Raw genomic sequence first — 21,779 nt, forward strand, 5'->3', positions numbered from 1 at the left:
AGATTTGAGTGCTAGAATAAAGAAGTCTTGCTACAATTGTACAGGGTATTAGTGAAACCACACCTGCAGTAGTGTGTGCAGTTTTGGTCCCATGTTTAGGGAAGGATATACTTGCAGAGGAGGCAGTACAGCGAAGGCTCACTAAGTTGGACCCCGGGAAAAGAGAGTTGTCCTAAGATGAGAGGCTGAAAAAATTGGATATATATTCTCTGGAGTTTAGAAAAGTGAGAGGTCCTTTATTGAAACATTCAAGATTATGAAGGGAGTTGATAGGGTAGATATTGAAATATTGTTTCCCCTGGCTGGGGAATCGAGAACAGTTTCAGGATAAGGGGCTGATCATTTAGGATTGAGGAGGAAAATTTTCTTCACTCAAAGGGTTGTTAATCTGTGGAATTCTCTACCTCAGTGGGCTGTGGATGTGCCACCATTGAATATATTGAAGGCTGAGGTAGACAGATTTTTGGTGTCTCAGGGAATTGAGGGGTACGGTGAGTGGGTGGGAAAGTGGAGTTGAAACCCAAGATCAGCCATGATTATATTGAATGGCAGTGGATCAGGTTCTCTGGGCTGTAACGTCGTCGTCGTCTCCTCATGTTTTTGTTATGTTCTTAACTCTTGTACATCCTTCCTCTTTCTGGTGATTGTGTCTTGAGCTTTCTTCAATTTTCTCCCTAAACTCATGATCTCTTTAAGAAACTCTTTAAAATCCATCCTTGCCCCAAGCCTTTAGACCCCTCTAATGCATTGTCCTATAGCTCGGCATTAGTTTATCTTATGCAACCTTATGCAATCAGTGTAGCACCTTGGGCAGTTTAACACATTAAATATGCCATATAAATGCAAATTATTTTCTTAGCCTTATTATTGCCCAATAGACGCAGAAAAAAGGAACATTAACAAGACTTGAGATGTTCCATGCAGGCTGTAATTAAAAGTAAAAACCCTATTTTAAGGAGTCATCTGTTATCTTTAGTTGGTAAAAGTAAATTTGATCACAGTTGAGAGCTACACTATAGTGAGGAGGGATTACATATTTGACTACATGTGCACTAAGGCTCCTTAGACAACATCTTCCAAACCCACGACCACTACCAACTAGAAAGACAAGGGCAGCAGATAGATGGGGACACCACCACCTGGAGGTTCCTCTCCCAAGTCACTCACCATCCTGACTTGGAAATATATTGCCGTTCCTTCACTGTTGCTGGGTCAAAATCCTGGAACTCCCTTCCTAACAGCACTGTGGGTATCCTACACCACATGGACTGCAGCGGTTCAAGAAGGCAGCTCACCACCACCTTCTCAAGGGCAACTAGGGATGTGCAATAAATACTGGCCCAGCCAGCGAAGCCCACACCCTGTGAATGAATTTTTTAAAATGACATGTTACTTGTGGCATACATATTACTTCACTAAGTACACAACTGAAATACAATTTTCCATTTTTAAAAGCTGCTAAAAAGTGATTCATTGCCTTTATAGCAATTAGATGTTGGAGAATTGCACTCCTCGGCAACTATCCAAAAATGTTGCTGGTAGAGGCCTGAATGCAGTTCAGATTCTCTCCTTTTTGACCAAATTCAAATTTTTGCTTACTTTCTTTGGTTGTCAATTCTCATAAGTATTGTTACACGAATGCCAGCATCTTTTAGAATGTTCCATGTGTATACTTTTCATGACCGAGTCTAGGCTTTGAATATTGGTAGGTCATTGGACTATGTGGCCTTACAGGTAAACCTGACTCTGTCTGCACCCGACATCCATATGCATGCGTTCTCTGCAGAGGCACTGAGGCCATCTCTTGTCCTCAATGTGAGATGATCTGTAGTACTTTTTATTATAAAAAAAAATAAAAATGCAGTGTTTGTAATAACATTAAATAATAGCTCTTTCTTGGATTATTTCTTTTATTGTGAATTGAAAAGCTTTGTGGCCTAATTAGATGAAACAAATTACTTTGAGTCATCCAGAATGGTTTGGTGAGTATGACAGTTGTCAGCCAGCTTGCTTTGATTAAAAGTTTCAGTATTGCTGACATTAATTCATAATGATTTCCTTCAAACCTCTTGTAATGATGCATCACTTCGTGCTCTTTTAGGGATTAAATTACAAAATGATTGTTTCTGGTTTATAAATTGATGCAAATTGATTTTTAGCTTATTTACAGCTGCTCCCTTCAGACAGGTGCAATGACTGATATAAACTCCAGAATTAACATTCAAAAAAATGCATTTAAGGTTTGAAAAAGGCTACCATTATAAAAAAAAACTGACCTCACTGTACAGAAAAGCTAGATTGCCTTCAGTAAATTTTTAGCATAACATATTGTGCTAATAGATGATGGATTTCAAGCATATCCGTAAGCACCAGTGCTTGATCCTAGTACTAAATTCCCAAAAAAATGTTCTGCAGTATTGCAATATTAGCCTGTGGGTGGTGAATTAGTCAAGTTTGAGTGCAGAATTTTGGCTGGCATCCAAATGGGGTAGCTTCAGTCCAGGTATATTCTATTGGAAAAGTTTTGCCCATTAATTAATATTTGACAAATAAAAGCACAACATTTTCAGTTGTCAAGCTAACAGTAGTGGTGGCAGAGAAGTAGAGTTGGTGTTGTCTAGGGTAGCATGTAGGTAAGTTAAAGAGGGTAAGATTTGGGTCTGGGCTAGTTACCAAGAAGAATCAGGAAGTGACTATGATGAGTTAGCTGAGGGAGAAAGATTGAAAAATTTAAAGATGTATGAGGTTAAGAAAAGGAGACTAAAGCAGCAGAGCAATTACATTTGCTCTTGAAAAAAAATCTATGAGCTCCTTATACCTGGAGGTCAGAAGACCTCGGAAATTGTCAAGAGTTTGAGAATGTTTTGCTCCCCAGGAGAATCTTGGAGCAGCAGAAGTATTTGGTCATGGAGTGGGATGCAGATTGATTGAAGCAATCCAACCAGATCTGTTATGTGCGCTCAGGTCCAGTATGCACCTAATGCACTGAAACCTGTAAAATTAGAAATATTACACCTTGGAGAGAGAGGGTGGGGGTTTCCATTTTTTATTTCACCACATTCCTCTAGGGGATGAATAGACAGACTTTGGGAAACTGATTCAAGATTGGCATTAGCACAGATGGGGATCAACGATTGTGCAATTTGAGCGGAATTCTAAGGGACTTAAAACAGTATTGTGAAAATGAGGGGGCTATAAATTTTGATGGCTGACATAACTTATTTTGGATTTGGAAAATATTATTTGTATAAATATATTGACATTGGTCTACTGCATTGGAAATGTGAAAAGTTTTGGTTCTAATATCTGTCTTTAAAGAAAAATCACTTACATGAATAGTGATTGGCAGAAGAAATTGAGTTTGAATATTAATTAATTTTATTTCTCCCCCTTATAGAACCACCCATGCCAATTGCACCACCCCAACTACTTGGTGTTGGTCCTACATACTTGCTGATCCAACTTAATGCAAATTCAATTATTGGTGACGGCCCTATCATTCTGAAAGAAGTGGAATATTGTATGACCAGCGGATCTTGGACAGAAATCCATGCTGTAAATGCAGCAACCTACAAGCTATGGCATCTGGACCCAGATACAGAATATGAAATCAGAGTTTTGTTGACAAGGCCTGGTGAAGGAGGAACAGGGTTACCAGGTCCCCCGCTCATCACTAGAACAAAATGCGCAGGTTAGTCCAATTCAATTTAAAACTACCTGATATTGAATGTATAGGTTTTATTGTGAAATTAACAGCAGGAATAAAGTACACATTTTACAAAATGGGAATAATGAGTTAAATGTGCAAAATGTTGACACTTTGTTAAGAACATATATGCTGATAAAATTATAGTCCTGCATCATCTAAATTAGTAAGTGGTGTCACTGCAGAACAAGGATCTAGTTAGTAACGCATTAAAATGAAATATTGGAATTTATTATAATAGAAACGTTGATGAAATGAGAATAAATTAATATGCTGGAAAGGTGTATGCTGGTGAGTCACCAAACATTTATATCAATACAGTAAAGGTTTCCGTGAAAAAAGTTGAGTGCAGATTGAATAGTTCATTTGAAGTCTTTAAATGATCAGATGTTATAAAATTGTCGCCATTTCCAGAAGATAGAATTCTGTACCCTCCACATGGCACCACTTTGTTTACATACCATGCATAAATTTAGGATTTAAAAAATTCCAATATCCCTCTGGTCAAAGTGCAGTACTGTATTTTCTAACAATTCTCTTTTCTAAGATGACCCTTTCTTTATCTGCTGTTGATATTTTTGTTTTCTCACAGATACACATTGATACATGTAAATGCAAGAGATTCAACCATTCTCAACTGCAGAATATTTTAGAAAGTAAACAAACAATGCAAACTTTCAAATGTGTTACATCTGCTGAAAACAAGGTTTCCTTTTCGTACTTTCTTGGACACTTCTGTTCCCCCCATAAAGACTAATTCCATTTAAGATTTTAATACTACTCGAGTATTTAGTGAAGTTTTACCAATACCCATCTGTATTCCTGGACTGAATGCCAGAAAAATAAATTTCAGTCTCCCTATTTATTTATATTTCTGATCCATGTTTCTTTCTCGCAATGTTCCTCACTCTTGCACACTGTCTTGTCAACCCTCTACTCTCTATTTTCTCTCTTTTGTTTGTGTCTCTCTGTATCTCTTTTGTGTATTTTAGCATCATTACTGTAGTTCCTTCTAATAATCTGCAAATATGTTTTTGTCCACTGTTATGACGTGGCAGATGATGTGTGCCAGGCGGATCGAATCCACGAGGGAAACTCGATCCCGCTATTACAATGGTTTTGCAATTTGTATTTATTTTGAGATGGGTGCCCTGAATTCAGTAGTAACAAATCCACCAAGACAGAAAACTAAGTTAAACATTTATTAACAAAAAAATTTCAAGCACATACATAGGTCTACAAATTACTACTATAATAACTCCTAAAACCCCTAATTAATCTGGCTTCCAGTTACACCCCTGTTAAGGCAACAGTAAAAACAAATGGATTTAAATAGATCCAGGCAAGCCAACACAATACCCTGGACAGTAGAATTCAAAGTGGCTTTTCCCAGCTTCAGTTTCTATGGACAACAGCTAATGTACAAAAACTGGAGGCTTTTCACACTTCTGGTAGAATGCCTCCTCCCTTACACATAGCCTCAGCCTCATCCCCCTTTATACATGTCACTCCCTTTTAATGCAAATTCCATTATTCCCATATGTCTTTGGAATTTTACTTTTCTCAAATTATAAATCCTTTTATGGTGCTAATATTATCAGTAGCCTTTGAGAAAAATAAACACAGTGCTTGGCGTAGCTTCTCTGGCTATGTGTAACATCCTACCATCTCTTTGAAATTCAAACTACTCTGAATTGCCCAAAAATGCAAATTCTCCTCACCTCACATTCTAAGACTTCAGCCACATTTAAGTATTTAGCATTTCAGACCTAGCTTCTTTTGATGAGTTAAAGCCTCCAGACCAGCTGTCTCCTATTCAATTAAATCCCACACAAGCACAGAAACTATCCAAACCCTACTCTTAACCTACTTCGACAATAATATTCTGAGAATTATTATATTTTCGTGACACCACCTCCCCAAAGACCCCCACACAGCCTTTGCTGATAATTTATTCTTTCCTCAGAGTGCTAAAATTTGGAACTCATCACTTTCCTTAACCCTTCCTTTTTACTGTTCTTCTCAACATTAAACTCTAGCTTGAAGTCTTTGAATAATTATTTTTTGTTTAGCTTCGTAATTTCCTCTTTTCAACGTTGATGGTCCCTTGCTCTGTGTCTTTGCCTCTCGATAACTTTAAAAGAGCCGTGCTTGCATTTTCAAAAATGCCTAAACTATGTAAGAGGGCTATTTAGTTTCAAAGAAAGCTAGTTGCAATCCTGGTGGAATTATTTGACATCTTGCATTCAATTATTAATTTTTATGAAGAAATTTAATTACAAACATTACTCCTTGAACAAATTGCCATGCTGATCAGTCATGTGTTTTATCCCTGCTTCAGCTTTGAATTCCCACACTTTGGCTTTCCTCAGCCATGTTGTTGACAGCAGTTATCATAGTTTGACAATTATTTTGCTATCATTCTGAGGGGACCTGCCTTAAGTATACTTGCCTATAACTTCAACAGAGTGGATGATCTCTCCCTCTCATTTTACGCATAAAGCCTTGTTCTGAAATTCACTATTGGTTATTTCTTCCATTCCATCAATGTAGTAATGTATTTCCCACATTTCTTAAAAGATTTTTTTGTTTTGTTTAAGACTTTGTGACTTTAGCAGTCACAGAATTATAGAGCTTTATGTTTAGCAGAGTTTGAGTTTTATGTGTAGGTTAACACTTAACTGCTGGCATGTATTATCCAATGAGGTCTTGATTAGCAACCTGGTATGCTCTGTCCTAATTTGATACAGTTTTGTCAACCACATCTTCTCCATCAACTGGTGCAGTTTCTGATTTTAAAATTTGCATTTGGTGCCATGAACCTTCCCAGTAACTCAATCATACAAGACCTAGTTTTGCGCTCTCGCTTGTTACAAAACTTTGAAGTAGGAATTTCCAGGTCAGCACAAAATCTTTACACAACTGATTAATTTGCTGAAAAGTGACCTTGACTACAAGAGCACAAATGGTAAGGATGCGTAAGGGCTAGTCTGTTCACCTTACTCATCCCTTGGGTGCTCTAATTCTTCCAGCCTAGCTCACAACAGCATTTTTAACATGTTCAAGGTCTACATCTCCACCCCCCTGCTTTGTAGGCTGTTCCAGTTATTTATCATCCTTCATGTGAAGAAATTCTTTCTGATAGCATCTGATTTAAAATTAACTTCTCACTTTGATATTTATGACTTGAGGTCCTGCTTTCATAGGGTAATATATTTCTGCATCTGTCTCATCTTTGGAAGGTTTCAGGCACCCTATTTAAGACCTGCTGAAATTTGCATAGACTAGCATCTGACTCCATCTGCTTGTCTGACTGCTTGGTTAGTGTGAGCCTGATCGTGATCAATGTCAGTGGTCTTTTTGATCCCAAGTTGATCCTTAAACTCAGTATTCTGTTGATCACCAAGATTATTGCGACTTCACAACATCATCCAATTCCAGCCTTATATTTGTCTCTACAGCTGCTAGATTATCCATGCCTCCTGAAGTGACCTCTCAACTCTCCTTGCTGTCTTTTCAGGCTCCACACTACATAAATTCCAACTTGTTCAACACGCCACAAAAGTCCTGTTCTGTACTAAACTCTGCTTATCCATTGCCCCTGTCTTCGTTATCATTTATTGGCTTCTTATCCTCCAATACTGTGTTGTTTTCAGTATTAAATTTCATATTTAATCTGTAATTAATGTAAATGTTGGTCATAAAGTCACCTTATCAAGGTGACCAGCAGCATTGAGGGGAAAAAAAATCTTGCTCGCATCTTCTTTTCCATCACCCATTTACTGTATCCAGTGTTGACTTGAAAGCATCGTAGTAAGGGTTTGATTCCAATTGGAGAAGTCACTAGATTTTGTGGAAATTGGGTGGATGACTTAAAAAGGGACTGTGCCCTTAAATTTGTGAGCTCCCCTCTGAAAGTCAGGGGAGTGATTTTCTCCACTGATGCAAGTGTGTGCAAAGGACATTAGAAGATGTTTGCATCCATTGATGTCTTTTAAGTTAAATATTGAACAGTTTTTAAAACGACACTGTTCTTCTTTACGAGCTTTGCAATTTTTGACACATCTCAGTTACATGAAACTAGATTATTAATTGAAATGGTCTCCAGTGTGCTGAAGCAAAGTTCCTTGGATAAATTCAACATGACAATACGCTTCAAGTATATTGTGCCAAGCTTATCCCAAGAAACTATGTAGTTCACTGAATTGCCAGATGCTCTTTTTAATTTGTAAGAAAACATTTATAATCTGCCAGTGACGCAGGTTATTCTGGTCTAGGTCATTAAAGACCTTTAGCAAAGCTAAATTGGGTTTCACAAGTGTGATTACTCACTTTTTTTGTGATTGAACCTCCAGTATTTATATAATTGAGTTTTTTTTTAAAGAAATTGAGAAATTGCTCATTTATATGAGGGCTAGACATTGCAGTTTATTGGGCCATTTTGAATAATGATAAATGGAAGCATCACCATTAAGATAATAAACTATTAAAGGAGGAGGGAGTACAACCTGCTGAAATAAGGACTTGATAAATTCTGTGGAGAGCGAAACAGAGCTGAAGTTTCAGGTTGGTGACCTTTTGCAGGGTCACCAAAATGAATTGTTAACTCTGTTTCTCCTTCCACAGATGCTGCCATACCTGAATATTTTCTGTTTGTCTCACTCCATTTATTCCTCACTGTAAAATGGGTGTCTTTATCCTTTGGTGATCCCACCCAGTTTCTAGCTATTAACTGGCCTCTGATATTGTAACAAGGGCTTTGTTATTGCTTCTTCTATTGTCAGTCAGTTGCTTCATTTACCTGATTTTAAAAAAAAATTCTCTTTTTCTGTTTCTGGCTTACCTTCCTCTTTTCTACTACATTGGCAGCTTTAACTTTGTCACATAGCACCTTTGTTTCCTTTGTTTTTGATGTAATGCCCTTGTTCATCTGCAGAGTTCTTGGCTTTGTTGCAATTTCTTTTACTCCCAGCAGTAATGCATTTAGTTTGTGCCCTTTTTATCTCCAAATAGCTGTGGTTATTGACTCGGAACCATATTTGATAACACACTTTCTTTATTGAACTTATTATCTAATCAGTTAGAATGCATTTAGGACAACTTTCTGATCCTATCTCCACTTTGATTACATAATTGGTGTCTTACATGCCTACTGTAGATATACAATAACCTGCTCACTGATGCTCAGTTTGAAGCCTGCCAGGTACGCTCAGCACCTGACCTCATTACAGCTTTGGTCCAAACATGGACAAAACTGCTGAACTCGAGGTGGGAGTGTTTGTCCTTGACATCAAAGTGTTTGACCAAGTGTGGCATCAAGAAGCCCTAGCAATAGGAATCAGGGGAAAATTCTGCACAGTTTGGAGTTGCACCTAGTGCAAAGGAAGGTGATTGTGGTTGTTAGAGGTCAATCACCTCAGTCCAAGGGGACATCACTGCAGGAGTTCCTCCTCAGGTCTAGGCCCAACTGCCTTCAGCTGCTTCATCACTGACCTTCCCTCCATCATAAGGTCAGAAGTGAGGATGTTCGATGATGATTGCACAATGTTCACTACTATTTGTGATTCCTCAGATGCTGAAGCAGTCTCTGTCCATATGCAAGACCTGGACAACATTCAGACTTGGGCTGATAAGTGGAAAGTAACATTCGTGCCACACAAGTGCCAGGCAATGATCATCTCCAACAATAGAGAATCTAACCATCACCCCTTGACACCCAATGGCATTACGATCATTGAATCCCCCACTGTTGAAACCCTGAGGGTTACTATTTGAAGAGAAACTGAACTGGGCCAGCCATATAAATACTGTGGCTACAAGAGCAGGTCAGAGGCTAGGAATCCTGTGGTGAGCAACTCGCCTCTTGATTCCCCAAAGCCTGTCCACCACCTACAAGGCACAAGTCAGAAGTGTAATGGTGCAGCTCCAACAACACTCAAGAAGCTCGACACCATCTAGGAAAAAGCAGCCCGCTTGATTGGCACCACATCCACCACCTTCAACATTCACTCCCTTCACCACCGACACAAGATGCATCGAAGCAACTCACCAAGGCTTCTTTGACAGCACCTTCCGAACCTCTACTGCCTAGAAGGGCAAGCAGCACCGCTGCAATTTCTCTCTAAACCATGCATCATTCTGACTTGGAACTATCTCACTGCTCCGTGATTGTTTTTGGATCAAAATCCTGAAACTCCCTTCCTCACAGCTTGGTGGTGTAGCTACACCAGATGGACTACAGCAGTTGAAGAAGGCAGCTCACCACCACCTCCTTAAGGGCAATTAGGGATGAGCAATAAATGCTAGTTTTGACAGCGACGTTTATATTCTATGAAAGAATTTTTTGTAATGCTGGTTATCCTGACTGCAGGCATCAGTTTAGGTTTTTGCATCAGATTTAAAATGGGAAGTAGTTTGCAAGGAAATATGTGAAAATTGGTATATAGAAACTTTGTAATGTTAATTCTCACCTTGTGTTTTGTTTGTGTGAATTTTTTGAGATCCTTCATTTGGAGCAATTTATATGCTAAATAGCCTTGTATATGATAAATCTGCATAGATATGGGGGTTAGTTTTCCTCAGAAATAGTAATTTCTCTGGATCAAGAAAAAAATGAAGCCTTTCTTTGAAGATTCAGACTTTGAGAGTTCTCTCCCCATCGATGCTGCAAGACCTGCAGGATACTTCCAGCAGTTTCTGTTTTTATTTGACATTAATTACTAGTTGTGTGTGTATATACAGTAGACAGGGAAAACACCAACTGCATCGTCAAAGTGGAGATAGGATCATAGAAAGTAATCCAAAGTAATGCATTCTAAGTCATTAGATTACAAGTCAAATGAAGAGAATGTTGTACCAGATTTAGTTCCTAAGGGAGTGAGATGAATCAATGCCTACAGTTGACCCAGGCTCACTGGAATTATTTTAATGAGATGACCTATGACCCACTTCAATTTCCAGATTTGACTGTCTAAATGGGTGGGACGATGCAGAGGTATTCCAAACACCTCTGCTGACCATAATTTGCATGGGAATCCAAGAGTGGGCCGAATATTGAAAGGAACGTTTATAAAGCTTTAAAACTCATCTCCCCCTGCAGCCCAAACCATTGCTCCCCAGAATAATCAGGTTAAATTGGGACACTATGTCTAACAGCCAACAGGAGTTCTTGATTTTGGTGGCCTGACCTAATGTTGCGTGCCTGAGAAACTTGTAGCTGCACCTCACTTTGTGGACCCTTTCTATCAGCATCAAGCACTGTCAATAGCTCTGGAAAAGAAATCCTACGATCCAAGGCCTTGTTTAGCATCATAGCGAGGAAGGGGAAGGAGGTGGTGGGTCGGGTGGCTGAGAAACAAAGGCTCTCTCAAACCTTTTATTACTTAACATTATCAGCAAAGCTGCTGACTCGAAGAAGCTATTTTGGCTCCCATGCTAATCAAATTCATGGAGGTGGAAATTGGTGGTCTTAGTGACAGTGTGGAAATGTGGTTCAAAGCTCATTTCACAGTTAGATATGGGACCGAAATTGCTAACAGCCTGGTTCAGCTTCAGGCTTTTCACAGTGAGATGACTCGTTTTCCCAATATCTAATCTAGCGTAGAATTGTTGTCGGTGAGTTTGTAAATTGCACCGATATCCACAAACTGGTACCAAAGTTGCATAATTGTGGGAAATGTATCAGTTACTAGCATTGTGGAAATATTCTGAACTTTGCCTCTCCCACAAAACAAGAGCCATCTGCTTTCTTTACCTTATGAATGGATTGACTACTTTTTTTACTCATGCACAGAATGTGGACATTGCTTTGTGCATTTTTAAAATTCATTTTTGAGATATGAACATTGCTGGCAAGGCAGCATTTATTGCCCACCCCGAATTGCCCTTGAAGCTGGTAGTGAGCCACCTTCTTAAACTACTTTAGTCGTGGTGAAAGTACACCCACAATGCTGTTAGGAAGGGAGTTGCAGGAATTTGACCCAGCAATAGTGAAGGAACGGTGATATATTTCCAAGACAGGTTGGTGTGTGACTTAGAGAGGAAATTGCTGGTGGTGGTTTTCCAATGCATCCATTGTCCTTGTCCTTTTAGGTGATAGAGATTGCAGGTTTGGAAGGTGCTGTTGAAGAAGCCTTGGTAAGTTGATGCAGTGACCACCTAGATGGTACACAATTGCAATCATGATGCGCAGATGGTGAAGGGAGTGAATGTCTAAGGTTGTGGATCAGGTGGTGATCAATTGGGCTGCTTCATTCTGAAAGGTGTCAGACTTCTTGAGTGTTGGTGCTGAATTCATCCAGGCCAGTGGAGAGTATTCCATCACACTCCTGACTTGTGCCTTATACAGGCTTTAGAAAGTCAGGAGTTGAGCTTCTCACCACAAATTACCTAGCCCTTGTCACAGTAGCATTTATATGGTTGGTCCTTTTAGGTTTCTGGTCAATAGTGACCCCCAGGATTTTGATAGAGAATTCACTGATGATAATTGCATTGAATGTCAAGGGGAGATGTTTAGATTCTCATTTGTTGGAGTTGGTTGTTGCACAACACTTGTGTGGCGTGAATGTTACTTGCCACTTATCAGCCCAAGCCTGAATGTTATCTGGGTCTTGCTGCACGTCGACACGGACTGCTTCAGTATCTGAGGAGTTGTGAATGGTACTGAACATTGGGCAATCATCAGTGAAGATCCCCACTTCTGACTTTATGATGGATGGAAGGTCATTGATGGAAGCAGCTGAAGATGGTTGGGCCTAGGACACTGCTCTGAGGAACGCCTGCAGTGATGTCCTTAGCCTAAAGCTACTATTCTAAGTGAGGAGTATAACAGCAATTTGGAGACGCACTGAATTGATGTTGATGCTACCTCAGAGATGCGCACACCCATGCATAATTGCACTTCCTGTACCTAGGAACAGTACCTCAGTGAGCCCAAAAACCAATAAGGAACTTGCTGATATCAACATCTATTAAAATCTTTCTTTAGTTTGCTATGCCACGTATATTCAATGCTTTGGAGATGCACATGGTAATTGGAAAGGGAGCAAGCTCAATTTTGGCCTCTTAGTGAATATCTAAGATACGTTGCATCACTTGCAGCCTTTACAAAGTAGATAGAAACCCAAGGAGTGTCTGTTGCAAGTTTTGAAACCAAGTTTTTTTTGGATTTTTTTTCTATTTTTAAGAGTCAAAAACCAGAGGAAATGAATTAGGAAAAGATATGAACCCCAAGCTCACAAGTAAATGTAGAGAGAACCAGTGAAACATTATTTGGAATATAAACACTTGTCAAGAAAGCCAATAAGGAATGTTTTTTTAAAAATCGAAATGACAACACTTTAATGGGCCTCATTGGCATCCCAGAAGTTTTAGCAAGTGTTTTTCCACTGCAGCACCAGATTAGAAGAAGATTTGAAACTGTGTAATGGATGCAGTGTTTGTTAAACCAAGTACAAAACATTTATGGGCAAAGTTGACCAGATTTAATATGCAGTCTGAATACAATGCCTTACTGACTCCCCAGTCTTGTACGTAACTGCAATTCTACACTGGAAGGATATTTAAGTCATACTATTGTTTCAGTTGCAGAACCATAATCTCACTAGTTCTTTACTCAAATAGTCAATGAGATAAGTTGCTGGTCGAATTTTGGACTCATCCCAATTCTCCCTGATCTTTGAAATGATAATCAGGACTGAAATGCATGCAAATTGCATGTTTGACGCTGCCCATGTTGTTTGCTGTACATGATACATTTTGTATATAATGCAACATGCGCGATATTGCAGACACAATATTCACTCAATTGTAGGACTATATTTCCATGCAAAAATTGCTGAATTAGATCCAAGCGATCTGCTAACCCAAATAAATTGGGGGAATTTATGATGAAAATTGCTAAGAATTCATCATAACAATCCCTGTCACCCGTTCACCTGTTCTATGTATGCATCAATGATGCATTGTATTACAATTGTGTCTATTCTGAGCACTTCTGAAAGAATTGTAGTATTACTTTTCTCTGCTTGATGAGTGCCAGCATACCTGGGAGCTTTGCCTTTGAAAGGACTGCCACATTCGTGATTTTGTCCTTTGAAGAGATGGCAACAATGTGCCGCAGATAGTGAAAATGAAAGCTGTTGAGCTTCCTTCCTTTTATAGCTGTAAGCTATCCATGTTTCTCAGCCATACAACAAGGTGCTGAGAACACAGGCCTCAAAGCCACATCTTTTGGTCCTGAGATTCTGTTTGATATTCCATGCATGTTTTGAGAGTTGGCCAAAGGTGGGAGTAGCTTTCCCAATGCATTTACCGGTTTTCCATCAAAAGACAGATTATCTCTCGCCTTGGGCCCAAGGTAGCAGAAATTGCGAACCACTTCCAGTGGGGTGTTATTAAGTGTGACCAGGGCCAGAGACATTACACCCTGTCCAATCGCCATGGTTTTCTATTTCTTCATAGTCAGGCAGAGAAAGTTAAGGGCATGGGGGGAGGCAGTCCAGGAGTCCTTGTAGCCTTGTGCAGCATCATCTATGGAGAGGAGTTCTCTGATCAAGACGTGCTGTATTTTTGTCTTTGCTTTCAGTCTGGATAGATTGTAGGGCCTGCCATCTGACTATGCAGATAAACTCCTTTCATATTTGCAGGGAAGGCAAAGGTCAGGAGCATGGCGAAGAAGATTTTTTTTCTTTTTATTCATTCACGGGATGTGGGCTTCGCTGGCTGGGCCAGCATTTATTGCCAATCCCTAGTTGCCCTTGAAAAGGTGGTGGTGAGCTGCCTTCTTGAATCGCTTCAGTCCATGTGGTGTAGGTACACCCACAGTGCTGTTAGGAAGGGAGTTCCAGGATTTTGACCCAGTGACAGTGAAGGAACGGTGATATAGTTCCAAGTCAGGATGGTGAGTGACTTGGAAGGGAACTTCCTGGTAGTGGGGTTCCCATCTATCTGCTGCCCTTGTTCTCCTAGGTGGTAGTGGTCATGGGTTTGGAAGGTGCTCTCTAAGGAGCCTTGGTGAATTCCTGCAGTGTATGTTGTAGATGGAACACGCTGCTGCTACTGTGCATCAGACTTGAAGGGAGTGAATGTTTGTGGATGGGGTGCCAATCAAGCGGGTTGCTTTGTCCTGGAAGGTGTCAAGCTTCTTGAATATTGTGAGAGCTGCACTTATCCAGGCAAGTGGGGAATATTCCATCACACTCCTGACTTGTGCCATGTAGATGGTGTACAGGCTTTGGGGAGTCAGGAGGTGGGTTACTCGTCACAGAATTCCTAGCCTTTGACCTGCTCTAGTAGCCACAGTATTTATATGGCTAGTCCAGTTCAGTTTCTGGTCGATGATAACCCCCCAGGATGTTGATAGTTGGGGATCTAGTGATGGTAATGCCATTCTACGTCAAACGGCAATGGTTAGATTCTCTCTTGCTGGGGATGGTCATTGCTTGGCACTTCTGTGGCGTGAATGTTACTTGCCACTTGTCAGCCCAAGTCGAATATTGTCCAGCTCTTGCTGCATTTGGACATGGACTGCTTCACTATCTGAAGAGTCACGAATGGTGCTGAACATTGCTCAATCATCAGCGAACATCCCCATTTCTGACCTTATGACGGAGCAGCTGAAGATGGTTGGACCTAGGACATTACCCTGAGGAACTCCTGCAGTGATGTCCGGGAGCTGAGATGGCTGACCTCCAGCAACCACAGCCATTCTCCTTTGTGCTAGGTATGACCCAACCAATGGAGAGTTTTCCCCGTGATTCCCATTGACTCCAGTTTTGCTAGGGCTCCTTGATGCCACACTCGGTCAACTGCGGCCTTGATGTCAAGGGCAGTTACTCTCACCTCATCTCGGGAGTTCAGCTCTTTTGTCCATGTTTGAACCAAGGCTGTAATGAAATCAGGAGCTGAGTCGCACTGGCAGAACCCAAACTGGGCGTCATTGAGCAGGTTACTGCTAAGCGAGTGCCGCTGATAGCACTGTTGATGACCCCTTCCATTACTTTACTGATGATTGAGAGTAGACTGATGGGGCAGTAATTGGCTGGGTTGGATTTGTCCTGCTTTTTGCATACGGGACTTGCCTAGGCAATTTTTTACATAGCCAGGTAGATGCCAGTGTTGTAGCTGTACTGGAAAAGCTTGTCTAGGGGTGTGGCAAGTTCTAGAGCACAAGTCTTCAGTACTATTGCTGGAATATTGTCAAGGCCCATAGCCTTTACACTATCCTGTGCGTTCAGCCATTTCTTGATAGCACCTGGAGTGACTCGCATCTGTGATGCTAGGGACCTCCAGAGGAGGCTGAGATGGACCATCCACTTCTGGCTGAAGATTGTAGCAAATGCTTCAGCCTTATCTTTTTCACTGATGTGCTGGGCTCCCCCGTCATTGAGGATGGGGATATTTGTGGAGTCTCCTCTTCCAGTGAGTTGTTTAATTGTCCAACTCCATTCACGATTGGGTGTGGCAGGACTGCAGAGCTTAGATCTGATCCTTTGGTTGTGGGATCGCTTAGTTCTGTCTATCACTTGCTGCATATGCTGTTTGGCATGCAAGTACTCCTGTGTTATGGCTTCACCAGGTTGATACCTCATTCTTAGGTATGCCTGGTGCTGCTGCTGGCATGCCCTCCTGCACTCTTCGTTCATGCCAAGCAAAGTGGGGGCTAGGATACAGCCCTGTTTCACTCCACTTCTTTCAGCCTGAAGCTCCCACCTCTATAGCGATTCTGCAATTAACAGAAAAATAGAATGGAAAAATGGTTGGAAATGAAAGGGGTTATCCCATGATTCTGTACTCCCAGGAGGGAGCAGTGCTCACAAGACATAATGCTGAGACTTTCCAAGTGTTCATTTGTGAGAACTACATTGCAGAATCACCCTAAATTCTTCAAAATACACTTTCTTGCTCTTGACTTTTTGCTTCATGTCAGTATTGTCTAAAATAGCAATAGAAACTGGGCATGTTCAAATATAGTGTAATTTGTTACAATTGTACATACGAACAAGGAATAGGAGTCCATTCGGCCCCTCGAGCCTGCTCCGCCATTTAAAAAGATCATGGCTGATTTGCATCCCGGCTACCCCCTCGCTTACCAAGAATCTATCCACTTCTGCCTTAAAAATATTCAGACTCTGCTTCCACCGCCTTTTCAGGAAGAGATTTCCAAAGACTTATGACCATCTGAGAGAGAAAATTTCACCTCATCTCTTTTAAATGGACGACCCCTTATTTTTTAACAGTGACCCCTAGTTCTAGATTCTCCAACAAGACAAAACTTCCTCTCCACATCCACCCTGTCAATTCCCCTCAGGATTTTATATGTTTCAATCAAGTTGCATTTTACTCTTCTAAACTCCAGCAGATAGAAGCCTAGCCTTTCCAACCTTACCTCATAAGATAACCTGCCCATTCCAGGTATTAGTCAGGTAAACCTTCTCTGAACTTTACATCCTTCCTTAAATAAGGCGACTAATAGTTATACAGTACTCCAGATGTGGCCTCACTAGTGCTTTGTACAACTGAAGCACAACCTCCCTACTTTTGTCTTCCATTCCCCTTGCAATAAATGATAACATTCTATTCGCTTTCCTAATTACTTGCTGTACCTGCATACTAGCCTTTTGCGAGTTATGCACTGAGACACCCAGGTCCCTCTGCATCTCAGAGCTCTGCAATCTCTCGCCATTTAGGTAATATGCCTCTTTTATTCTTTCTGAAAAATGGACAATTTCACATCTTTTCACATTATACTCCATTTGCCAGATCTTTTCCCACTCACTTAACCTATCTATATCTTTTTGTAGCCTCCTTATGCCCTCTTCACAACTTACTTTCCTACCTATCTTTGTGTCATCAACAAATTTGGCAACAATGCCATCCATCCTGTCATCGAAGACATTTATATGAATTGTTAACAGTTGAGGTCCCAGCACTGATCACTGTGGCACACCACTCACTACGTCTTCCCAACCTGAAAAATACCCATTTATGCCTACTGTGCTTCCTGTTAGCCAACCAATCGTCTATCCATGCCAATATGTTACCCCGTATACCATGAGTTTTTATTTTCCACAATAACTTTTGATGCAGCACTTTTTCAAATGCCTTCTGGAAATCTAAGTACAGTGCAACCACTGGTTCCCCTTTATCCACAGCACTTGTTACTTCCTCAAAGAACTCCAATAAGTTAGTTAAACATGATTTTCCTTTCACATAACCATGTTGACTCTGCCTGATTACCTTGAACTTATCCAAGTGCCCTGCTATTGCATCTTTAATAACAGCTTTGAAAATTTTCCCTATGACAAATGTTAAGCTAACTGGCCTGTAGTTTCCTGCTTTCTGTGTCTCCCTTTTTGAATAAAAGAGTTATATTTGTTATCTTCCAATCTAATGGAACCTTTCCAGAATCTAGGGAGTTTTGGAAAATTAAAACCAATGCATCAACTATCTCACTAGCCACTTCCTTTAAGATCCTAGGATGAAGTCCATCAGGATCCGGGCACTTGTCAGCCCACAGCTCCAACAATTTACTCCATCCCACTTCTCTGGTGATTGTAATTTTCCTGAGTTTCTCCCTCCCTTCCATCTCCTGACTTATAGCTACTTCTGGGATGTTAGTTGTATCCTTTATAGTGAAGACTGATGCAAAATACCTGTTCAATTCATCTGCCATTTCCTTGTTTTCCATTATGAATTCTCCAGACTCACTTTCTATAGGACCAACACTCTCACTGTGTTAATTTGTTTTTAAAAAAAATATTTATAGAAACTCTTACTATCTGTGTTTATATTTCTGGCTAGCTTCCTCTCGTACTCATAAGTTTTCCCTCCTTATTAATCTTTTAGTCATCTTTTGCTGTTCCTTATATTCTGTACAGGCTTCTGGCCTTCCACCTATCTTTTTCTTTAAGTTTGATACTGTCTTTAAACTTTCTAGTTAACCATAGATGGTGTGTCTGTCCCTTGGACTTTTTCTTACTCGTTGGAATGTATCTATTCTGTATATTCTGAAATATCCCCTTAAATGTTTGCTACTGCATCTCTATTGACCTATCCTTTAACCTAATTTGCCAATTCAATTTAGCCAACTCTGCTTTCATGCCCTCACAATTGCCATTATTTAAGTTTAAAAATATAGTCTTGGACCCACTTCTCTCTCCCTCAAACTGAATGTAAAATTCAAGCACATTATGGTCACTGCTAACTAGGGGTGCCTTCACTATGAGATCATTAATTAATCCCATCTCATTGCGCAATACCAGGTCTAGTATAGCCTGCTCTCTGGTTTCAGAAAGGAGCAGGAACTGAAGGAAACCCATCACATCAAAATTGGGCAGAAAAGAGATGGAAGGCATAACGAAAGAGTCTAGTCAGACAGAACTCTGTTAAAACAAAAGAGCAGAATAGTAAATTGGTGAATGAGTTGGGAAAACGCTTGCAGAAAGAAGCATTCAGCAAAGGATTTGTTAATTTGGTGTTCTTCCTCATACAGATTTATGCTGGAAAATAACAGTTTACAGAAAAAAAAATGATACATTTGGTGTTGCTGTTGTATTTCATCTTGGTGTGATTGTTGTCAATTTCTTATATGTTATTATAAAATTGAATTATGGTCTTCCTCTAATGGTGATTTCACCTGGGCCACTGGTTCCATCTGTCCTTGTGCTGAATTAATTTGCTTCGGTAGTTGTATTGGTGTCCTGATTTGATCTTGGTGAAATGTAGTTATATGCACTGAAGGTACTACTTCCTACCAGGTAAGTCATCATGGTTTGTCACTTTTTACATTGGCTTTCCTTTTCGGTCAACATTTTTGTTTGGGTGCTGCACACAGTGAAGTAGTAAAGTTTTAGCTTTCTCCAATCAATTTTTGACCAAGTTTCCAAGATTGATTATCAATTGCAATCAGCCTCTAGGTATCTATGTGGGCTCCAGTAAGATTAAATTTGCACTTCTGGCTCACTTTGAATTTATATAAAATATCACCTCAAAATAGTTTGAAGAACCATTGGTAATTTTCTGCTTATTTCAGCATAAGAAATGTTGAGCCATTTAAACAAATTGTTCTGAATCGGCGTTTGAGAGTCACCCAAGACTTAAAAGTACAAGCTATGATTACTTTTTTGGAATTTACCAAGTCAGTTAACATACATATTTGCTTAAGTTAACTGCACAGTTCATATATTGTAAATGGAATATGAAATGTTTGAAGCATCAACCTTCTTATTATACATGTAGAAAGTAAAGTTGCACATCTGTGGTGACCCTTCTATCGAAGTAAAAAAGTTTCCAGAGGCAACGCATAAAACATTTTTGTAATTACTGTGGGTGGAATCATCCCAGATTTGCAATAAGTGCAGCAGCGGGCAGGAAAAAGAATGTTTTACCCACCGGCCACAACGGCGGCTTTTGACGCCGCGTTGTCCCAATCCCGCCTCATTAATCCTGCATTCCCGAGAAATGCGGCATTTTGCTGATGGGCAGGCTCCAATTTGCCCACCATGCTGTCACCTCGCCGCTTCCTCATGCCAGGCTCCATATTTAAAGTGCAGCTGAGTGCACACCTCCCAGTGCATCCAGCCTAGGACTGCTGCACAGAGGACATGGCCCTGAAAGGCAAGAAGACTGCAGCATCCGATTGAATGACACATCCCTGGAATGGCTTTTGGATGCCGTGGAGGCCCACGGTGATGTCCTCTACCCCTGCTCTGGTTGCAGGAGGGGCAGCAACATCACCAAATCTGGCTTGGGAGGCAGTGGTCAGTGCCAATGCCCTGCAAAAGAAGATAGCCACCCAGTGCCGAAAGAGGATGAATAATCATTTCCGTTCCACCAGGATAAGCCACTCTTGTCATCACTCTCAACTCTCACACTCGCAAATCCATCACACATCCACAGGGATCTCACTCACTGCCAGTTCAAGGGACATCACCATTCACTCTCTCTCGCATGCCTTCATTGTCCTCATCCCATCCATGGCACCACTCACCACCCACACATGCCAGGCATCCTTATCATCTGGCCTTGCAGGTGTCCTGCTTACACTCTGTCTGTACTCATGCAGGACAAGTTGGCACACAACAAAAGGGAGAGGTCGCTGATTGGTAGAGGAATGGCTGAAATCAAGGTCCTCACGGACTTTGGAAATAATCATCCAGCTGGCCAGCAAGGATCTGGACCATTCCTGTGCTGACAGTGAGGTCACTGGTGCTCTACCAAGTGAGGATCCAGCAGTACAACTGGCAAACATCCTGTGAGTGATGTATCCTGATTCACAGCCACTGCCATGCACTACTTATCTCTCCTTGCTTTCGTAGGCACATATGAGCAACAGCTGAGGGAGCCCACTATCCAGGACCTCAACTCAAGCCCCAAAGACATCTCAGAAGAGGAATCTGCTGAAGACCTGTCACAGTACTCGCCCACACCCTCCGCAGATACCAAGCTTTTGTGTCGCCTCGGTCTCACAATCTGGTGAATACATCGCACTGTCTGATCCACAGCAGGCGGAGGCAGGGACTTCCCAGGCCTCTGGCACACGGAGGACTGCTGGAGGCCAGAAACTGCTGTCCGAGTTAGATGACGAACCTCTAGACTTGGTCATAGCTCAGTTGCTGGGGCTGCAAAGGCAAGCTCGGAAACATCAGGAAGCAATGTCCACTGCACTTCTCAGAATGCAAGGCCTGATAGAGTCCGTCCGCCTTCAGTCTGAGGTGATAGCGCCGGCATGCCAATGCACCGAGGTCAACACTGGCAGGATAGCAGCCCCCATGGAGACCTTGGTTCAGGGCAAAAGCCTTGCACTGATGCATGGGCTGAACTCCATCACTTACTCCACAGTTGGCCTCCAACAGTGTCAATGTGAGAGGGGTGCGAGGCAGCTCAATCTCACTCCAGCTTCCCCTTCTCCTCAAGGAGTCAGCCAGGCGCCCTTGGGAACCCATTGGGAGGATGATCAGGTGCACACCCCAGGGCCATCCACCCAGGTGGCACCGAGAGAATCCGGCCCATCTGAATGCCCTCTTCCTGTGACCCCCCATAGCTCCAGCTCCACAGGCCGAGGATGGTGCCA

General features: G+C 41.2%; 1 protein-coding gene across 4 annotated transcripts in view; it reads left to right on the forward strand.

Moving 5' to 3' along the window:
- ptprk (protein tyrosine phosphatase receptor type K) overlaps window positions 1–21,779 on the forward strand; it is a 640,293-nt gene that overhangs the window by 314,500 nt on the left and 304,014 nt on the right. For all 4 annotated transcript variants that reach the window (XM_078542126.1, XM_078542128.1, XM_078542127.1 and 1 more), the window contains exon 7: window positions 3,398–3,691. In XM_078542126.1, coding sequence (XP_078398252.1) covers window positions 3,398–3,691 — 294 coding nt within the window. The remainder of the gene's footprint in view (window positions 1–3,397; window positions 3,692–21,779) is intronic.

This window comes from Cetorhinus maximus, chromosome 5 (assembly GCF_964194155.1).
Source record: "Cetorhinus maximus chromosome 5, sCetMax3.hap1.1, whole genome shotgun sequence".
Lineage (NCBI taxonomy): Eukaryota > Metazoa > Chordata > Chondrichthyes > Lamniformes > Cetorhinidae > Cetorhinus > Cetorhinus maximus.